This window comes from Agelaius phoeniceus, chromosome 7, assembly GCF_051311805.1.
Source record: "Agelaius phoeniceus isolate bAgePho1 chromosome 7, bAgePho1.hap1, whole genome shotgun sequence".
Taxonomy (NCBI): Eukaryota; Metazoa; Chordata; class Aves; order Passeriformes; family Icteridae; genus Agelaius; species Agelaius phoeniceus.
The window spans coordinates 28,971,012-28,993,473 of record NC_135271.1 but is presented as its reverse complement, the minus strand read 5'-3'; the positions used below and the strand labels follow the sequence as shown (position 1 = coordinate 28,993,473).

The 22,462-nt window shown below is 38.7% G+C and overlaps 1 protein-coding gene across 1 annotated transcript in view; it reads left to right on the top strand.

The window, feature by feature from the left end:
• MTX2 (metaxin 2) overlaps nt 1–19,597 on the top strand; it is a 30,069-nt gene extending 10,472 nt beyond the window's left edge. Inside the window, exons 2-10 of the mRNA XM_054636444.2 lie at nt 2,766–2,813; nt 3,806–3,852; nt 13,000–13,072; nt 14,350–14,426; nt 15,148–15,240; nt 15,903–15,941; nt 16,346–16,471; nt 17,066–17,142; nt 19,108–19,597. Of these exons, the coding sequence (XP_054492419.1) occupies nt 2,766–2,813; nt 3,806–3,852; nt 13,000–13,072; nt 14,350–14,426; nt 15,148–15,240; nt 15,903–15,941; nt 16,346–16,471; nt 17,066–17,142; nt 19,108–19,315 (788 nt within the window). The 3' untranslated portion in view covers nt 19,316–19,597. The remainder of the gene's footprint in view (nt 1–2,765; nt 2,814–3,805; nt 3,853–12,999; nt 13,073–14,349; nt 14,427–15,147; nt 15,241–15,902; nt 15,942–16,345; nt 16,472–17,065; nt 17,143–19,107) is intronic.
• The last annotated feature ends 2,865 nt before the right edge of the window (nt 19,598–22,462 follow it).

Genomic DNA, 22,462 nt, shown 5'->3' with positions numbered 1-22,462 from the left:
GTTTCATATTCTAAACATCTTGGAAGAGGGTGAATGAGTAGAAATTGTAAGGTATGGGACAGATAGTGAATGGGTGTTTAATTATTTGATTTCCAGAGTATTGCACAGGTATTTGTACATCTGGTATTGTGGAACATGATCTGCGTGCAATTCTGAATGCATACTGCAGAATTTGTTTATTTTCTAGGATATAGGTAATTACATGTGAATCTTAATGTGAAACTGATAATTTTAAAATCCAATCTGTGTAGAAACAGTGAAATCAGTTACCTTTGATCTTCTTTGCATACAAAGAACTGAAGACTTTGGTTCAAGGCTTGTGAGAATGTGTTTACCTCATCCAAACATGGTCAGAATTGTGACCTCACTCTGGAGACTGTCAGGTGCCAAGTGCAGGGTGTATTATGCATTTTCTTACAACAGCTGGAATTTGGAGTTCCAGGTGTACTCGTAATGAAGGCTGGGATTTTCATTTGGCTGTTTGTCCTTGTTTCATTTACTCATCAGAAACATATTAGTACACAACTAAACTGTGTGCAAGTGAATGCAAAGGCTTTAAACTTTCCTTGTCCTTTCCTTCCCTCAAGCTGGGTGTCTGCTCTTGTGTACTAGGACTGTGAGATAAAGACTTTGTATCATCACTAACAAAATTAGGGTCAGCAGATTTGGTTCATGAAAATAAGTATGTGATCAGTAGATTGTGGAAGTAAGATTTAAGCTGAAAAGGGCAAAAAATACACAAACAATCTTCTACTTGTATTTAAGTTTATAGCATGGATATGGCATGCCTTAGCAGCAGTGTGGTTTTGGATTCTGTGTGCCAAGAAGCTGGTGGGGTGTGTGCGTGTGTGTATTATATCTCTGTATCTCCATGGCTGTGTATAGCTGAGTGCCAAAATCAGACTGGAATTAGAATCTGAATTTCTTGGAATGTACCTAGCTCTTTTGTTTGAGAAGGAAAAGTTTGCTTGATTTTTGCGGTCCAGAAATATTTCAGCCATGTGTAAAAAATAGGCGACCTCCAGTTTAGGCTGGAATCCAAGAATTAGTTATAAATCTGACATTTCAGTCAGAAGAGGATCAGGCAAAAAGTTTCAGTAGGAATGGGTGCATGCAATTGAAGCTCTCTGTACCCTTTTGGGCCTGTAAAAAGGATGTTTTCACTGTTTGCCCGGAGCATTTAGAAGATCATTGTAACTTTGTCACTTAGTTACTTCTGTAAGTATCTCAGAGTCCAGAACTGATAATTTTGCTAAAATATAGTAATAACATTCTTATTTTCCTCCTTTCATTTGCTCCTGGAAGACTTCAGTGGACTTGAGGAAATGTATATTAGATAAATTATCTTAAATGCTTAAGGTTGTAGTACTGCAGACACTATCTTAGTTTCTTTTTATTTAAAGATGTAGATGTACTTCCACCTCAAGAATTTTTACTTCAGGGCAAAACTTTAATGGCAGGGTGTAAAACCAATAACTGCTACAATAAAACATAAAACATTTTTCCATGACACTTAAATGTGATTAGTTGCTTTCTCATGCCCGTACTAGTATCACTCTGATAGGCTCTATGCCTTAATGTTAGAGGCAGTGACCTTCACAAAACTGTGTACAGTGTTTTAAGCTTTACATTTTGTGTGACTCCCACAAAAGTTAATACTTCATGAGTATCCAAAAGGAATGGTAGTTAGAAAATTGTGCACTTTTTCAGTTTGAGTTCTAAAGGCAAAGATGCAAAACCTTACTTAATCTGGTGACATATTTATGCTCGATCCACGCATAGCTATTTATATACACTATTGCTTTAAAAAATTATTTACATGATTAGAACATAAATTTTATTTACAAATGGCTATTTTGGGTAGAATGCAAGGTTTGAACCAATACTTAAAAACAGATTTTTAATCAGACATTAATAAGGAATGTAATGGATACAAAAAATGTGATGAACTGTTACCTTAATGCTACCATTAACAGTAAATTGGTACTGATTATTATTTTTGCCTTCCCTTACATTCATATGGTGTATGATTGATTACATGCAATGGTTCTTAACTAGAGGATGTGATTGTCTTTTATTTCCTTGCCTTTTTTTTTTTAACAACTGCTCAACTGTTTTGAACTGATGATTCAGTTTCTTGAATGCATATTGACATTCCCATTTTAGGGTTGAGCAGTACATGACTTAAAGCTGTAGGCAGCTCTGGTCATCGTGGTGGGCAGAGTTCTGACATGCCTGGGCTCCTGGCTCTGTGGGTATTACATAGGATTGTGAGGACGCAACTTTAAAAGGCAGAAAGCTTTTCCATTTCCCCAAAGCATTCTTCACACGTTGGAGGTTTGTGTTTCTTTCCTCTGTGTCTTCTTCTGTTCTCTCCAGAATTCTTCATTTAGTATCTTAATAAATAGTTGCTCTTGGGAGTGGCCAGAATTAGGATGGGAATGTGCACAAGGATATCTTTATGATGAAGGGAAAATAGCTGCATCAATTGCTTCAGAATTACAAGACCATTCTGTAATGTAGCTTGAATTTTAGCTCTTCCTGCAACATTACATTCTGGGACTTCCTTCTCCATGCTGTACCCCTGTGAGCAGGAGAGGAGTACAGCAGGAGAGCTTGTCAGTGGGACATTTTTAGGGCAGGCTAAATATTGCATCATTGTCTTTGCAGTCTAAATTCTTGCTCTGGGTAACACTCGTGTTCAGTTAGCATTTATAAGCACATTGGTATTCAGCTTGCTTAATTAATTTCTTCTCTTTCCACAGCCGCAGAGCCTTGGCCTGAAAATGCTGCATTGTATCAGCAACTGAAGGGTAGGTACCCTGGTTTGGGCAATTAATAATTACCTTAGTTTTAGAAAACACATTAAATATGCACTATGATAATTAACTGGAAGGAAGCACAGGAACTGTTAAGGTAGTCCTTTGTGTTTTTTTGTTTGGTCAGAAGTTTTAGTTATGCTTGCATCTGCCAATATAAACCAGCTATTCATGGCCTATAAGATCCTTGGTTTATTATTGACTCATTATATTGGCTGCTGTAGCCAGTGTAAAATGATGTGGTTGCAGGCACAGTTGGCAGATTTACTGCACCAATAGCTGAGGCAGCAGATTTTTGAAGTCTTGTGGTAAAGTGGGCTCTCAGTAAAAAGGAACTGTTAAAATGTATAGGCTAGGATGGTTCACTCTCCCTTTAGCAGCTCTTCATATATCATCAGATCACATTATGGCCCCCATTTGGGGCTCAGCAGCCTGCTACAGTTGTCAGAAGACTGCAAAGTAATGAAGACTAATAGGTAGCAGCTCTAGTCTTCTAAGCATGGAATTTTTATTGCAGTGAACTTGTCATCTTTCTTTTGTGTGACAGACCTAGACACAGTGTGCAATATTAGCTGCAAGCTGCTTTTATAGGTTTCTGAATACTTCTACTTTTTAGCCAGAGGAGGTATGAAGATGCGATTTTATTTAACTTTGATTAGAAGGAGAGTAATTGGCATAAAAGTCAGGCATTTGCTTTTTTTCTTGTAGTGTTTTTTATTTTTTTTTAATTGAACATTGGTGATAATATATGATAAGTGCAATTGCATTTGTGGGAGAAAAATTCCTGGTATTTTTTTCCTGTTTTTTAATATTTATATTATAGATTTTCTAGTCCTGCTGCATAATAATTATATATGTGCTCCTTGTTTTATGCATAAGAAATGCAACCCAGCATCATTTACAGTTACAGGTCAGTAGCTAAAGGGGCACTGTTTCTTTTGTAGTTGTGTGGTTTATTTTTTCTTTTTTTTTTTTTCTTTCAACAGAGGACCAAATTTTGCTTTCTGATAATGCATCTTCCCTTGCTGTTCAGGTAAAATATCATATTTTCTAAACTAAAGATGTTAAAGATGCAATTTTAGTTTTTAAATTATTATCTAGGTAACATAACTATATTTACCTAAAAGATTAATTTAAGAATTATTTGTGCCAAAATGAATGACTTACTTCCTGCCTCTGATTTGCTTTACGTTGTCATTGAAGTGCCAGAGCCTAAATGGTTTGAGGATTTTGAAAGTCCTATGTAGACTTCTGCTCCTTGTATTCTTGTTTATATTGGTCTGTGTACAGTATCTGCTTGCCTACTTACTCTGGGAGCTGCATGGTTCATACCTTTTGTCACTTGCTGTGCACGTTTGTCTTGTAGCATCTTTCATGATGTTTGCCAGTCATTTAATTCTCACAGCTCATACTATGCCCAAATATGCCCAAACTCAGGGCATATTTGCTTCAAGCTGTGAGCGTCACGTCTTTCTGTGTCTCTGGTAGGTTTTTTTTCAATTTCATCATGTGTACAGACTGGAGCTCCAATGTGGTTTTTAGAAATAGTCCATATAATTGACAAACTTGCACCTCTAATTGACTTAATAGCACCTCTGTGGCTGTGAAGTCCATGTAATCTCCATTAACCTGTTAGGTTCAGTAACCCCAAATCTCAAGGGGACGTTTTCCCTGTTAGTAGCAAAGGCCTGGCTGTCAGAGTGGTGGGGAGCAGGATGTCTGTAAGGTTCTTGTCCTTCAAAGCAGTTTTGTGGCTGCTTTGCTTAGCAGGGAGTTGCACTGTTCTCCTGTATCTTGCCTTCTGTGTGTGGTCTAGCTCAGAGAAGCTTCAGCAGGCAGTCTTTGAGGGCTGTCCAAAGAGGTCACATTTCATTACCAAAAATGGGACACGTGGAGATTGTAACTGATATTACTGGTGAAAAGGTTAGGATCACTTGATCATGGTAACTACTTCCAGGATCTCTTAACTTTTCCTTCCAGTCTGGCACTCTAGGAGATAGCTCTAAGAGTAAATTCGATCACAGGAAGAAGATAGCTTTATCCTTTGCTGGAAAGAGGAATCACCTCTGATACACCTAATAAATGGGGCAGTGTTTATTGGTTTGAGTAGTATGTTTTATATTGATCTCAGTGTTCCTTTTTATCCCAACAATTGTATTTTTGGGGGTTCTCATGAATTTTCTTCCCATCTAGCAATACATATATATGTGGCTTGTATTTAAAATACAACCCCCCTCCCCCCCCATCTCACCAACAAAATAACCCTAAAATTTCCTTTTCTAATGCATCATTTTTCTTTACTGTTTCTAGTACATTGTTATCCTACACATGTCACTTAGATGATAAATTAACTATAATATATTAAAAATCCTTGTTTTTCTTCAATATTCTCTAGCTGGACAGCTGATAGTAGCCATGACTATAAATATGGCTCTGGTGGATATCTGATCTTAAACTTTATAGAATAATTCTGTATTGAGGAATTGTATCAATTTTGAAGAATCTGTGTAACATGGTTGTGACAGGGAAAGGATGTCTTTGATCCATTTTGAAACGATAGTAGGATATGTAGTGATCAGAGAGGTTTAAATACATCAGTGTGTTTTGCATAAGGAATTTGCTTTTTATTTTGATGAGAGCTTGTTTGTCTGTTTATTGGTTTGGGTTTTTTTTAAGGGGGTGGTGGGAGTTGGGGGATATGTGTCTTTCTCAAAGGAAAATTTGGGAATGAGGGATAGGAGGAGAAACAGGAGCCTGGTACCTGGGACTTCTTTCCTACTACTGTCATTCTTTTTCCCCCTGTTACTGATTTGGGGCACATCAATATCACCACAGCAGATGCATAACTTGTTTGAGGTTGTTGAACTTCCATGTGGTGAAAACATCAGCAATTTGAGTCAAAAGAGCATGTGGAATCAGCCACCACCAAATCTTTAAGAAACACGGTTTAACTGCTAGACTCTGAATGTGTTGTAGCCAGTCTTTCAGGTATTTTATAAAATCTCCTTGTAGCACCTCTTTGTAAAGCTGCTCTCAGGTCTCAGAGGGACACACACACTGATCTCTACACATAAATAACACATGCAATCCATGTGCCATAGTAAGTAATAGTCAGAGTAAAACTTGACTGTTTCACAGTTGCCAACCCTGCAACACAGATGGCGTTTCAGGTACTGCTGGTTGAGGGAGCAGAGCAAGCACACAGCAGAGCAAGCTGCTCTCACTGCAGATGTAATTAATGAGGAGAGGGGGCTGCAGGTTGAATATAGGAAGTTGATTGAGTCTTGCTGTTTTAATAATGATTGGACTTACAACTTCTCATTGTGCAATAAAGTCTGGACTCTTAATAACCACATGTCAAATGAGAGAAGGGATGACAGTCTTCTGGGAATTGCTGAGTAACTGTGCTGGTGCCTATAGTAGTTAAAAACCAACCAAACACAAAAATTGTTCTCATCTTGTGGAACTTCTCTGGTAGGGTTGTTTATTTTTGGGTTTTTTTTTTTTTTTTTTTTTTTGGTTTTTTTGTTTTTTAATTCCTCTTCTGCTCATTGTTTATTTTGGAATCAGACTAATTTAGCAATTTCTTTGGCTTTTACTGGGTTCAGATTCTTTGTGTTTTCTGAAAATACAACATAACTTCAAGTAGCAAGTGGATTATCTCTGGTACATCTTGGTGTTTGCACTTCTTGTTTGTTAACTTGAAGTAGTGTATTATACAGCCAAGTCCACTTGATCTTGGGCTGCAAAGCCTTGATATTGAATGAAATTTTATTTTCACTGAAAATTAATTAAAATTAAGGGAAAATACTAATCAGTAATGAATATTGAGCTATTGAAAGGAGAATGTAACAGAATGAAGGCTCTGCTCTTGTGGACACTCAGCCCTCTTCCCATCAATGTTAGTGAAAACACACCTCCTGGGTGACATGACACATGGTTAAAACCATTCTCCATGTGCAACTATCATTATACAGCATTCCTGCTTATCTGGCTTATCACAGTGAAAAAAGCCACCAAAAGCAATACACAGATATATCTCAATAACAAAACAATGCTACAACTTTAAGAGGGAAAAATGGAGTTTGAAGTAGATTAAAACTGAATCACCATAGGAGAGTGTATTTCAGTCTGAAGCAGAGGGTCTGTCCAGGCTCTGTCTCCCTATTGATGCCTGGTGCAGGTAAAGCCATTTTATTTAGTGCCTGGCCAAGTAGGAGGGAGGGGGTTAATACAGCTGCACTCTGCCAGGCCTCTTGCCTCAAATGGCAGCTCAAAGCATCTTTTGCACTGTTCCAACTTGTCAGGAAGAGGAATGTGGATGTTGAGACTGTCTCTTTTATTACAGGTTCTTCTGGAATCTTTATGCAGTTAGTTTCATAGTCTTGCTCAAAAGGCTGTCTAAAATGTTCAGAATTCTGGAAATTCTGACAGCTGTCCTGAGGTTACAGAGCCTGCAGCTCATTTGGTTAAGATATGTATTAATTGCTTGTGCACTCAATGTCCTTGTAAGTGGTCTTAACATATTCCAGGAAAGTGCTTTTAAAATTGTCTGTTCTTAGGCCTGAAGGACAGAAGGAAGTTTGAGCAATTTAAAATTGTGTTACACAGACCAATTGGCTTATTTACTTCAACAAGTAATCAAATAAATGTGTAAATCAGACATGATTAATTGCCCTTGACAGATTTGTGATTTTTTTTCTCTGTGTGTCTATGAATTATGGTTTGGTTTTTCTCTAGACAAAACATTAGCAGAAATTTGAACTTGTTGCTGAGTCTTAAACAAAAGCTTGGTACTGAAATGAAAATCTGCCAATCCCTTTTTTTTTTAAAGAGAATAAAAGCTGGAATTTTTCATGATGAGGAATGCAGTATCAACATAATCAATCTAGCAGCATTGTGTTGTTGCTGAAAACATTCTTAAATCCCAAGCTATACAGGTACTGTTTGTGAGTGAAACATCTTTCATATAGTTCTAAGATGAAATTACCTCTGAATGAATAGAATCTTCATTTATCTTCAAAACCTCTGTGCTACCAGTGAATCCACTCTTTGTACATTCTACAACAAGAATTACATTATACCATTAGAGGCAGTGCCATGATGCAGTATAAAATAGATTGTTTTGGAGAATGAACGTGGCTTTGCTATAAATTACACTCACAGGTACAGAGGAATTTGTTATTTTGTTTAAAATAGTCACAAATATAATTAAGATCTTAATTTATGTTAAACTACACATGTGGCCATTACCATAACTGGATTAGGAATTTAATCTGTCACTCAAGCAATGATACTGAACAGTTTTCATTTATAACCTTAGACACACTATTTCAGTTACAGGGACTGCAGCTGTTTGATATGAAAACTGAATTATTCTGTAGATTTTTTCATAGGTTTTAATTTTAAAATGTGTTTCTGCAGTAAAGTAGAGAATAACTCTTTAGTTGTCATCACATACTGTCCATTGTATGCTCATGAAATAACATAAAATGAAAACAGAAAATGCATTTCACTCCTTCTTCCTAACAGTATGTTGTGTGAGTGCCTTTAGAAGGGCTGCTGAGTAAGAGATGGTTTGGAATGGCTCGTTCTTTATTAAAAACTAACCATGAATATATCTTCTTCAAATGAAGCCTGGACTGTTCCATCTGAAAATGGTGTTCCTCATGTGGCGACGTAAATTGTGAGCTATTTGAGTCTTGGCATAAGTAATTTCATTCTTGCCTCTGATCTCAGAAACTGCAATCTGGATATGATTTACTTCAAGTTGTAACTCATTTTTAATGAGTGTATGTGTTTGCTCATATGTGTTTTTCTGGGAGGAAGCTGTAGGGGAAGAGGAGAGCATTGTGGTGGAGCTGTGACAGGGTGATTGGCTGCCCAGCGCGTGTCGTGTGCCCGGCTGACGGTGTCCTTAGCTGGCAGGGCAGAGAGGAAGGGAGAGCAAGAGTGAAAATCACTCCTAAACCAATCAACTGTAGTAAGAAATTAAAAAAACTCCTCTTTCCCTTCTCCTGTGCCTTCCCATTGTATTTCACATACAGCCACTTCCCGTATTTGTCATCAGAGGAGGACACAATGGAACCCCTTTCTTGCATTGTTCCGGGGGTGGCAGCAGCAGAGATGAGAATGTCAGTCCTGTGAGAAGAGGAGGGTGGGGAGGCAGGAGGAAGGGAAAGGTGGGCTGAGTTGTCCGTGTCTGGCTGTGGTTTCTGGGCTTTTGAACTGTGCCAAATCAGTGCAAAGGTGATTGCTCTGATTGTTTTTCTAGATAATTGAAATCAAACATCCTACTTACATTTTGAATTTTAAATTGGGTGGGCTATAAGAAGCAAGCTTTACATGGATTGTGTCCTTTAAGCAGTGCTGTTGTAAATATACTTCATAATTCTGGCAGGAGGTGTCATCTGCCATGATTGAAATGAATGATAGGCATAAAATATTTGATTAATTTTGTAACAAGTGTCATCCCAAAGCTTCCTATCAGCCCTGTTCACATAGTTGCCAATACCTCATTCTCTCACAGCAAAAATACCAACTTGGTTGTTCCACCGTATTTTGAAAACAGAGTGGCTCATGCTCCTCTCTGTGATTGCAAGGCAGTTCAGTACAAACCACAGGCAGTGTGCAGTGGGCAGGAAAGGCACTGAGATGCTTCCCCATACTTTTCTTCAATTCATTGTCCACAACTCTTTCTTCCCTACTCTGTAAGAGTAAATATTGGGACCATAGGGGAGGACAGACATTATTCATCTGGTTGCTTCTGTTTGCCTTGCTCTCATCCCTTTCTCCTCATGGATGTGCAGAAACCTTCCATCTCTGTCTACAGCAAAGTCTCCCATTAAAAACAAGGTGCACAGGGGCAGTAGCAGCACTGTAGATGCAATGGTTTCAGCCTGGAAAAAGAGAGGTATCGTTGCTAAAAATTTTTTTTTTTCATATTTCTTCCTTCACTTTCTGGGTGTTAGGTAATGCTACAGCTAGAGAGGCTGGAAGAGTGTGAGAGAGGAGATTGTTAGACTGCAGGAAAAAGGCAGAGAGCATGTGTGGGAGAGAAACTGACAGACCCTGTTAAGCCAAATCTTTATTTTTTAACGCCTTTATCTGTTTCTTACATTAACCTCATCCCAAGAAAGGATACATTCTGTTCCTCTGATGCTGGAGGAGATCCAACTTGAGGCCTGTAGGGTCACCCTCTTTGTTCTTTGGTAGTACACTTTTTTTTCCAGAGGAGAAGGGAGCTGGAAGTGTAATGCTGTTGGAACTACAGGCATCTTTGTGAGGTGGGACAGGCTGTGCTCAGTTAAATATCTTGTTTCTAGTTTTGCTGTTACTGTCTTGCTTGCCATTTTCTGGTGAATTTTCACAAGGGTGTCATTAACTAGATTGTGTGTTACTTGGAATTCAGTTGGCCCTTTTCAGTCCTTTTTTAAGTTGATCAGCCAAATTTAGGATGTTAACAATAATCTCTGATGTACTAGAATGAGCCTGGGCCCTTGGTCTTTCAGATTGCTCAACTTTTGATGCCTTGTCTTTGAAGGGGTGTTGATATCTTCATAAATCTTCATAAATCTTCATAAATCTCAGTGAAACTGCACTGGGGTGGTTTCAGCCTTCAGTCTCTTGCCCAAAAGCACTCAGAGGAGCTGAGTACACTCCCATTTGCTCACACAAAAAGATTTCTCTCACAAGAAAAGCAAGGGTAACTTGCCTGCTCAAACTGTGTATGTGAGATACCCAAAGGGAAACAAGATGTTCTGAGCTGAAGTAATCAGTGTTCCGTAGCATCTTTTATCAGAGTTGGAAGCCATGGTGGTCTCATACCATCTGCACACCAAATGTGCTGGTTCTTGACATTCTGTGTGAGTGGTCAAAAAGGGAACAAATCCTCCCTTGATCACTGGGCTAAAGCGTGTAATGAGATAAAGACTCAGAGAAATTGCTGCTTTGTTCTATATTCTCTCTCTAAGATTTCTTTGATCTGTTCCAGTTTCAACTATTTTGGTAATAGTTCATGCCACTTACTATCTAATATCAGTTATTGTCTAATATCTAGCATACCTAGTTGAATGCATCAGAAAAAAATTTCTGGCTGTGAATATTTATAGGGATGCATTGGTCATGATCTTTGTCCATGTTTTTTTTTCTAAAAGAAACTATAATTTCCATAAATATGGAATGCATTCACTGTGCTTGAAAAGTCAAAACCACCTGACTTGTTAATGCTAATAATTTCCAAAGCCTGTCAGTTACATCAGTGAAAGAATGTAAGTACTCATAGTAATGCAAATCGCAAGGCTTGTTTCTTAGACTGAGCCCTCCTAATTTGGGATAATACTGCTGTCTTTTACTGATTCGCATGAATATTTTAGTTGACATGAAGGGTGTCCAGTGGACCATTAGTTTAAGCTGAAGCAAGAAGTAGATACTGGCCTACTTCTCTAGTTAATGATTAGTTAAGCAGTGTAGATTCAATAAGGATTAAAATTGTCTTATACTGTGGACCTTTCCTTCATTTTGCTGCAGAACATTTTGTAAGGAGCACCTAAAGTTGAGCAGGTCATGCTTTGGATACAAGTCACAGGTCATAATAAACAGATATACTGGTCTTTGTATTACCTGGGTTTCTATCTTTTAAAAGATGTAATAGCAGGGTTTGTTAAAAATTATTTTCTTGGGTTGATTGTATTTTATATTTAGATTATACTATTAATATTACAGAGTATATTACGTATTTAGGTGTATTTCATCACTCATCTTAAAGCCAATCCTAAATATAGACAAAGACTGAAGTGGAACAGGTCTTGGCATGGGGATGCTGAAGGGGGTGCTGGAAGAAGCCTTGTAAAGCTGCTGAAGGGGCAGCTCCAGTGGTCAGTGGTCACTGCTTCAGAACCTCGCAGGAAGACTGATCTGGTAAATTCAGCACTGGATGGGTTTATCCAGTTTTAAGCACGAATCATTCTTTTAGTGTCAGTCCTAATGAAGCATTCATCAGAACTGAAGATGACTATTCCAAGAAAGTTTTCTCAGGTTTTTGATTTGGTGTTTACTTTAGGGACTTATATTTATTTTTAATTTTTAATTTTTTAGCTGAGGGTAGACTAAATGATTTCTAACATTACTAGAATCTGTGCTCTATTATGAAGAGTAGCAAATCCTAAAGTTAGGGTTTAGTTTGCTTTCATGTGTGTGATTAGAGTCTGAGCAGCTAAAGCTGTGAGAATGTGGTTTACTGCCAGATCCTGCTCTCTGAAGAGCAGGGAGGAGGCTTGTGTACAAAGTGCTGTGTTACAGCACTCTTTTTCTTCGTGGTGGGAGCCTTGTTGCTCTAGGCCTTTTTTACCTCAAGTCACATTGTATAAATAGTTAATAGAATAATTTTGGAATCTGGACTCGTGACTTCTCTAATTGCAGAGACAAAATGAATGATAGGAGTGAGCTGAGCTGTGAGAATCTCTAGCAAGTAAGAGATTCCTTATTTGCCGTGTTCTGTCCAAACTGCAAATAATTGTCTTGACATTTTGGTATTTCAACAGAAACAGCCTATGGATTTTGTGGTAGTGGCAGGTGCTGACAGAAATTGTTACCCTCCTGAGAAAGCTTTGAATCTAAGAACACAGATAGAAGGAAATGGCAAATTGATCACTTATGCTCTCCATGAATCCCGTAAATTAAAAATAATACTTTGTCCCAAACCAGACTTGTGCTTTGACAGTATCACAGAGCAAAATTGTAATTATAATGTGGAAAGGTGCCATATGTGTTTGCCATGTTACATAACATTGCCTTGACTAGCCAGCTTTAGCCAGGAGAAATGAGTATTGTGGTTTTTAAAAGGGGCAAAATGCCACTCAGTTTTGTTCAGCCACAGCACTAATTGTGTCTGTCAGATACTGCTTCTTTGCCCATCTTGAAAAAACAATAAAAATAGATGAAACTGCATTAGAAGAATTCCAGTCAGCATTTGAATGATAAATAGTTGTCTAAAGAAGTCAAAATTCCTTTGTTTTTCTTTTACTTACCCTTCTTCTTTCTTCCTAAGAACAATATGCAAGGAGCTATACTTCATAAGTGTGTGCTGGGAGCCAGCTAACACAGGCAAATGCATGGAGAACACCACATTTGTTTGCCACTGGTGTATGAATGCTTTTCAAATGCGACTCTTTGTTTCCAGGCCTTTTTGCAAATGTGCAATCTGCCAATCCGGGTGATTTGCAGGGCAAACGCCGAGTACATGTCCCCATCTGGTAAGTGTGGCCTTCATTTAGATTACTGTGTTACACCTCCATTTTGATACCATGGCAACTAGGCCTTGTCTTGCTGATAACAGGCAGTGCTGCTGTGTGTGGGTTGCCTTTCCCCCTCCTCTCCAGAGCAGTTTCTCCTCTGCAAGCAATCAAAACAGTGAAATGCAAAATAACATTGGCACCATGTGTAACAGTACCTGTGTAAAGTGTTCACACAGCTCAGTGCCTGGTGGAAACCTTCTCTCAAATGCCCTAAAGCAGAAAGACATATGTGTCCTAAAATGGCTTTATTCTGCATCCAGGGAATATTCCAGGAAATGCTGTTATATTTTCCTGTTGCTGGAATGGAACAATACAGGAGAAAGGTTCTCTTTTGTTTCTCTGTGTGGGAGTTGATTGCCAGGATGCAGGAGACCAAATGGTGCATTTTCACTGTAAATGGTGACAGGTGATTTTAAATCTTCCTCAGATCCATGAGACTGTCTGGAAAAAAATTCAAATCCACCACCAAAAAGTTAAGTATTAGAAGGGTACACAGCCTGTTTTTGTTGGAAGTGACTGCCTAAAAATGCCCAGACACCAGCTTCAGAAAATTGCCTAAAAATCAGAAAGAATTACAGAACACAAGGTGCCAAGATCCTCGCGCTCTGTCCCAGATTTTTGTTATGTGAGGAGGTCCATATTTACTGGTTACCTGGCTCTGGCTGTGACTGCCATATGGAAGTGCCTGTCAGTATATGTCTGCCAGCTATATGGGTTCTACTGCTGGTACTGATATTTTTGGTTAAAGCAGTGAAATTAGGTGATTTAAAAAATACCCAAAACCAGCAGTTGCTTGGGAGGAGTGAAACCCATGCAAAAGCAAAATATGCAGGTATATGAATTATTTGTTAGTAAATAGAGCTTTGAAATGCTGAATCAAGGCACACAGGAACATCTTGCATGTGCAGGACTAGGACTGGTGACACTTACATGCTATGGCTTCTCTGCCACTCACATCTCATGTCTACACTTGCTGTAATTTAGGTCCTAAAAACAAGGAGCACAAGAGGGAAAATGATTCTGCTTCAATTTTAAATGTAGGCAGAATTACATGTATTCTTTTTGCCCTTTCTTTACTCCTGGAGTCCTTTACTGTTTTTACTCACTTTTACTCACTTACCTTGTTTCCTTTCTTTATATTGGTTTAATGATAATTCAGAGAAGGTTTACATCTGTTCCCTTCTCTCGCCCCACCACCTCCGTCTCATTACTCCAATACATTTCTCCTTTTGCAGGCAAAGTACCATTTATTCATGTGGGAAATCAAGTAGTATCTGAACTTGGACCCATAGTCCAGTTTGTAAAAGCCAAGGTAAAAGTACATTGTTTTCATTAATTATGAATGTTAATCCTGTTTAGCATTGCACTGATTTAGTGTGCTTTTCTGGAATCTTAATAAATTTGTTAAAACAATATAGGAATCTAGTACTCTTTTAAAAGACAGATATTATGGAACAGGAGTTTGTGAGGTGAAAATGTTTTTCTTTGTAATTTCCTCAAATTCTCCCAGTAAATTCTATGCAGAATAGCTGCATTCCAGTGCCAGTTTCTGAGACTGTTTTCCTACACGCTTTATCTCTGGGTCTCAAGGTCTTGACTGTTTTAAATCCTGAAATGTCAGATACTGTTCAACTTTGCCTTTATTCTGCCACCCCCAGCCCTCCCCTCTATTTTAAAAAATGCTGAAGTTGAATCTGGATCACGGATGTAAATTTGTGTTTACTTTGTGCTATAGGGATACACTAACCAGGAGGTTGTGTGCTCAAAGTGTGCTCATCTATAACTGATAACAGTCTAAATTTTTTGTAGATTAGCTTAGATTCCTTATGGATTAGATTAGTTACATAATGATGATTTGGTTTTAATTGTAAAGGATACTGTATGTACAAATTTCACATGTAATTTTTTATTGAACTATGCAAGAGAATAGGATCTGAGCCAAAGCTCATTGATGTTTAAGGTCCTTGGGTCATATGTTGCTGAATATTCCAATACCCATTCTTACATGTGTGTCTTTTTTCTTTCCCCATTAGGGCCATTCTCTCAGTGATGGGTTGGATGAAGTCCAAAAAGCTGAGATGAAAGCCTACATGGAATTGGTCAATAATATGCTCTTGACAGCAGAGGTACAGCAAACCCTAGTAACTCCACACACTGTAGGCAAGAAAGCTTTAGGATTTTTCCCTGTAGTGGAAAAAGCGTTGTTCCTAAATTAGGTCATCAGCTTTTGAGGTGAAATGACAGGAACAAATTCTCCTACACTGTGGATTGCTTGCTGACCTGTTCCTGTGGGTTTCCCCTCCCCTATGTCAAGTGTGGCACACAGCTGTTGAAGTAACTGACAGAAAATGCCGTGGTTCCTGGGGTCCTACTGCATCCCCTGGCTGGCCAGCCACCCCCTGTCACTGTCCCACTGGGGTCCTCTGTGCTGCCTGTCTGTGGCCAGTTCAGGTGCCTCAGTGCTGGTGTGGGAGCAGTGTTGGAAACACTGGGAGGATGCAGATGGCTGAGGAGTGAGGGCTGTTCACCTCTGCCTGGGGCTGGGTGTGGTGTGGGCAACAGGAACAGACTTTTGGTCTCAGCCTAGTTTTGGTGCTGGTAAAGTAAGGAATAGCAGCTGGGCTTTTGCCTTCCAGTTTTAATTTCTTTTGTACATCAAAGGTCTATGAGAAGAAATGAAATGGAAGTTTTAATCTAATTTAGAAAAGAAAATTCTACTAGTGAAAAATGATTGTCTCTGTATTCTCCTTTATTAGGGAGTTTTAGTAAGTGTTCTTTCTTTTCCTAGCTCTATCTCCAGTGGTGTGATGATGTTACAGTAGAGGAGGTGAGTGGTTCCGCAGCATTCATCTTAATTAAAATTTAATGAGAAAACACTTTTGCTCACAACTGCAAGTCCCTACTCATAAATGAAACATGGGGGTTTATACCATTAATGATAAAGTCTTTTCACTTTAATTTCACTTTCATACACATTTTAGGGAAGCTGTGTTACTGGAGGGAGCTGACAGCAGAATAGATGCAGGTTTTGTTCATGTTTCTGAAATAATAGCTTTAAATAGTTATGCTGCAAACAGTGGGTTCTGTGCAAATAGTTAGAGCATACACACAGCTGCTTTTCTCTTCTGCAGCTCCTTTTCTGAGAGAAATGTTTAAATATCAGCTGTTTTGTTCAAGAGGTATCTGTATTTCTTGCATTATAACACAGTACCTTTCTGTTTTTCAACACAGATTACTCACCCCAGGTATGGCTCTCCTTACCCCTGGCCTCTGAACCGCATTTTGTCCTATCAGAAGCAGTGGGAGGTTAGGAGGAAGATGAAAGCCATTGGATGGGCTGGGAAGACACTTGAACAGGTAACTATGAAAAGTGAACCTTATTTCTTTAATTTCTTTTTTTTTTTTAATAGGCATATGAGAGTAGTATGTTTCTGAAACAGATGTAGTGAAATGTATGTTCTGTACTTTAAACATTATCAGGAGTCAGGTATTTGCCTCCAGCAGCAATAAATTTTAAATTATGTGCAACTTGATGGGGTCCAAGGAAGGATGTTTTGCCATGACTGTCCAACTCTGTCAGTGTTAGTTTAGGCCATAGTCTGGAAAATGGGTTGTGAGTTCTGTGCCCTGCTTCCTGTATGATGCTGATAGGCACTCTTTGTGGGATCGTGGCAGGTTGTGGGGTTTAACTCAGTACCTTTCATTAAGCTTAGTTGTAAATGTTATGGGAAGCACTTAATCAGAGTTGCCTTACATCAAATGTTAGATTAAGTAACACTTTGCTACCTGCCTGCTGTGTAGGTTTGACTGATTTTAACTGCTTTTGGTATTCCAACATGTTACATTCCTTGTTGCCACTGTCAGTGCAAATAGAATAAGGAGGTTATTTCTTGCAATGGTGTTACTTCCTGACAATATGGATTTTTCTTTCTTTCCTGTGTATTTTGATAGGTGCTTGAAGATGTAGATCAGTGCTGTCATGCTCTCTCCCAGAGATTAGGAACACAACCATATTTCTTCAATAAGCAGTAAGTTACTTTTCATTGAAATACTGCACCCAGCAATATGAGATATAGGTATATACCCACATACATACAAATGTATTTATGTAAAAATCCTATTTTATTTTAATGCTGTGTGAGTAGTTGCAAAAATACAAATGTGTGACTGGAATCTAAACATGAAATTTCAGGAATAAGTATTTAAAGGTTTTAAAGGGAAAGCCTCTGTAAGTTTGTTGTATTTATGATTTCATTTTACTTCTTCTCTGCAGATTCTACCACAACTTATGTAGGCTACAAATGTACATTTTTATATAGTTAGTTTCTTATTAAAAATGATACATTTAAAGCATTACTTGAATTTCTTGGGTAACATTCTCTGCTAGAGGAGTGAATGTATGTTGTGCCAACCTGATCAGGGCAGCTTAACACGAGAAGCAGTTCTGAATGAACTGAATTAGCATGAGGGTGGCTGAGTTCTAACAACTGGGGGAGAAGCTAGCTGATCCATAAAGAACTAAATGCAAAGTAAAAAACACATTGCCAGGAGAGAAAAAAGAAATTACCTGACCTCCATGGAATGTCCTCTGTTCTCACCAGTTTCTTTTAATTGCAATATGCTCATTAATTTTTTTTTCTCTCCAATAATTCACAATTTTGGAAATTGCAATATGCAATTAAGTTACACACTTAAATAACATCACATTAGCTCCCCCTTGTCCCCTGTGCCCAGATCAGTCTAGAAATGCTCAGGTCTGGATTTCAGTTTACTGCATTTGAACAGGGAGATGTCTTCAAATGGCAGCATTTGGTTACTTCTCTGCATTGTGGCTTTGCCCCTTAGTCTATTCCAAATTGAGACTAGTTGGGTAGTCTTAATTCAGAGTATAGAGAAATATGCCCTACAGAAGATGACTTTAAGGTGCATCTTCTCCTTTGATTATTAAACATAGTGTATATTAATTTTTCTTTCTGTATTTCTAAAGAATTGTAACTTGGGGAATTTGTGTTGGTTGGTTGTTAACCAGACTTTTTTGGTAGTTTCAACCTTTAAATTTTTTAGCTGTCTGAAATATTACTAAGAAAATCTGTGGTTTTAGTCCAGTAGTTTTCAGTCTGTGACTTCTGTGAGTCTTTGGGAGGTAAATAAGAAAAGCAGCCTGTTTCTGACAGATTAAAGTTTGTTATGCAGAGGTCCACATCTCCACTGGAGAGTGCTTAGTGATCCACAAATCAAAAGGGAAAAATTTTACCAGTTAGGAAAGCTTCATGCTGCATACATTGAAGGTTAGTAGAGAGGGACTCTGAAGTTATTAATAGATTTGAAAAAAATTAATTATTTTAAAATGGACTACTTACATACATGGACTACTTAAAGGTCCAAGGTGACAATTCAGACAGGTCATCATACCTAAAACATTCCCAAAACACCTGTTTTCTTCTGTGTAATCCCCTTTCAGAAAAGGGATGTTTCCAGCAGCTGCGACCATGGAACTCCCTTTTTTGTTGGTTGAGTAGTTCCAAACTGTTGCAGAGCACAAAAAAAGGAATGGGAGTCATAAGCTTCCACTCATCTCCTTTTTTTTTCCCCCTTGTGAGATAATAGTTGGATTTTTTCAACACACATCTGCAGAAGAAAAAGAAGAGCCACAAACCACCTGATAAGCACTTGCCCTTGTTACAGGACTAAAAGGCGGAGCATGGTTTGAAACTAGATCAGTAAGTCTCTCTGATCTAAGAGATGTTATTTCCACATTTCCAAGCTCCCTAAAGCAAGGAAAATGCCATCCTGAGAACAAGCAGAGTTCTTAATACACCCTTTAGACAGATTTCATACATTTGGTTTAGCCTTGCTTGATTTCATCCCAATTCTTAGGCAGTATGGCTAGCTACAGGTTACTCAGAACAGCACGGTTTTTCTTGATCAGGACTTGTCTTCCAAAATACCTGTTCTTTTTTTCTTCTTCTTTTTTCTTTTTTTTTTTTTTCCAGACCAACTGAATTAGATGCTCTGGTGTTTGGACATCTGTTCACAATCCTTACTACTCAGCTAATCACTGATGAACTCTCTGAAAAAGTGAAGAACTACAGTAACCTCACAGCATTTTGTCGGCGAATAGAGCAGCAGTACTTTGAGGGTCAGGAGAGAGACAGCGCTGCAATTGCAGCCCGATCTTCCAAGAGGTCCCTGCTGAGATAAGCGTGGTGCTTGGGCTGGATCATGTTGTAGTTTTGGTTTTATCATTGCTCTATAAATGGATTTTGAGAATGGAGATGTGTGTTAGCTTTTTGAAGCTGCCAAGTCATTCTGGAGCAAGAATAAATGTTCAGTACAGTTTTTGTGTTGTAGAATATACTGTGCACATTTAAGCTGAAATGTCTGTACAAGTGTTTCCATTTTAATAGCCTGTATGCCACTTACTGTAAAGTGACCTCGGAAAAATATTATATCTGTTTCAAAAAATAAAACACTGAAAGTTGATCTCTGATCTTTCTAAATGCCTCTTTTAATAAATTTAATTTCTGTAGTTCATGAATGGGATCCATTTGACAGGACACTTGGAAGAAAGTTGTGAACTAGTTACAATTACTAGGCTGGGAATGAAAGTATGCATTAGAGATCTTAATGTTTGTCTGCCTCTGCTAAAACTTAATCAGAAATTGGGTGAAAAAAATGTCTTGGAGCTCTGTAGCACACAATTAATGTGAACTTATTCAGTCAGTTCCTGTTTTTGTGTCAAAGTACCTTCTGGGTGTCAGTCCTTCATCTTGTGTGTGTGTCTTGCCTCTGCTTTTATCTTTCATTCACCTTTGGTTTTTTGATTATAATTTTTTTTCATCCTGTAGTTTCCCAGTTTTAATCCCCAGCTTGTCCTGCAATGTGTTTAAGAAACTAATTTGCTAGGTAAGTGTCTGCCTCACTGTTTCCACTTCCAGTATGTTGACATTGCTTCTGAACTTTGATCTATCTACCAGATGTGGTTCTCATAGAAAAAGGAGTCACTCTGAGCCTGTGGCTGGCACGTCTAGGTCCTTCTGCCTCCACATTATTCATGGTACATGTAGCCACAATGATACAGGAGTAAACAAAGAAATATCACTGTGGTGTTCCAAAAACCCTGGCAACTTGGAACTTTTCAAGGGAGAGTTCTTGTGTGCAGGCAAGGACTGATCTGACTAGTATTATTTCAAGTGCATTAAATGGTGCTGCTCTGTTCTGCTGTGTCAGTTGTACTTGATGCTTTTCCAAAAGCACCACCAGGAACATGCTGGTGGCAGAAACAAACCTTGTGCATTCAGGAAATCATGGGCACAAGTGGGAACCAGCTCAGGCTGTTTGGCTTGTTGGAACCATTGTGTTCTTACTTTGAAATATGTTCATTTGACTATATGCTTCACTGTAAGAGCACTTAATGGCTTGAACTGGTTATAAATGGTTATACAATGGTCATGAGGTTTTGGCTGCTATTTCCTTCTCTCTTATACTGAGCAGAAAGCAGCTGCATGCCTTGGACTGGCTGCATCTCCCATGACAGGCTCCTGAACCACTCCTGCTTACTCACTGCTTTTGTGGGGATTGCTCTTGCCAGCTGGAATGGAAAACAGAGCTGAATTCTTACTGCCTGCTTTTTGATATAACAGTCCTAGTCCTACTGCAGCCAAATCCACTAAGTATCAGTGTATCAGGGTGTCTTGGTATTTCATTAAACCACTCTTGCCAGGAGAGGCAGATTGCCCTTGTCCTGCATTTCAGTCTTAGAATTTCACATGTCTCTGTGTTGAATACCTTTTGAAATTAAACCCCATCAGCTGCTGACTGCTTAGTGGCTATTTCCACTATCAAACCACTATCAGCTATCAGTTGGTAGCTGAGAACCCAGATATTTCTTTCAAACTTGCTTTTTTTTTTTTTAAGTTTGGAGAGAATATTGTGATACACGCTACTTTGAGCACTCAGACTAAAGTTAGCATGCTGTGGTGATGAGGAAATCCTGTGTGAAAACTCAAGTATCTTAATCCAGAGTAATTAAACTGGTCTTTTACCCTCTTGCTATTTGCAGAGCACCATTCACGAGGAAAGATTTTAAGCTAGCTTCTGTTGTTTTCACAATTCTGCTACCAGTAGACTGAACTACAGGACTAATTTACTTAATGGATTTTTAAACCTGCCTATTAATTTTTATTGGTCTTAAAAAGTGCAGGTGGACATGTGTTCCTCCTCTTTCAAGGCTTCAGTGGCCATTAGCCACCTTGTAGCTGAATTTCAGCAATTGCTTTGAAACAGCATTGAATGAAACTTTTTGTATTCTGGCAAGGTGAGGCAGAGCAAGCTCTGATAATACAACACCTTGAATGCTGAACAGCAAGTTATTGCAGATTTTGTGCAGTAGCATACAGTGAGCTTTATAACTTCAGAGTAGTAAAAAAACCCCACAGAGCGATATGCATTAACCTGCTTTGAATGTCTCATCTAGAAAATAAATGCTGTGGAAGTGGTTGGGCAAAAGATACTGATCTCTTGCAAACAAAGTTTGTGTAAATCCACCTGAGCTACTCAGACTCCACTTAAGGATACAGAGACAGGCAAATCACATCGAAGTTTCAATATTGAAGTGAGAGGACAAGCAGAGACTGAGCTCTCAAGTTACACTGAAGTTTCTGAAAGTTTAACCACCCCTCATTCCTCGTGTGTGACTTTGATAATTTCATTTAAATGGAAAAGAGCATTCCTTACTTCCTTGACTGAAGAGGATTCTTTCTGTATGGCATATTTCCTACAGAGCTGGTTTGTAGTTCAGGCTGCAGCTCATTCTAGGTGATATCTAAACTTAGAAGGAAAATCTTGGCTTTGCTACCCGTGTTGAAAATAGCTGTTAAAATCCTAGCCAAATGACAGACTTTGTACCTCATAAATACAAGAAGCTATTATGCTTTTTAAAGTGACATTGGTAGCATGACTGGTGCTGTGGAGCAGACTGGGCTGAGCTCCAGGGACCAAGGCTTGCTTGGCAAGCTGTGCTTTAACTCCGTGAAGCTGCAGGCCTACAAAGGACACTTAAGCGGATTGCTCCTGAAATGCTGGGCACAGCTCAGGAAAGGGAATGAAAAGTTTTAACAACACCAGCAATAAAACAAATTAAAGGCAGAAAAAACCCCAAACCAACCCAATAGCCTTTATGAACTCGGGAATTAGCACTTCTGTGGGTGCACAGTTTGGCAGGAAACCAAAGCAGCCCAAACCCAAGAACCCTTCTCACAAAGAGATTGAGCAAGGGCACTGAGCTGCCTTCTCCCAGGTGTAGTAGCAAGGGCTTTCTGTTGCTCTGAGTGTCCCTCTGGTAGACAA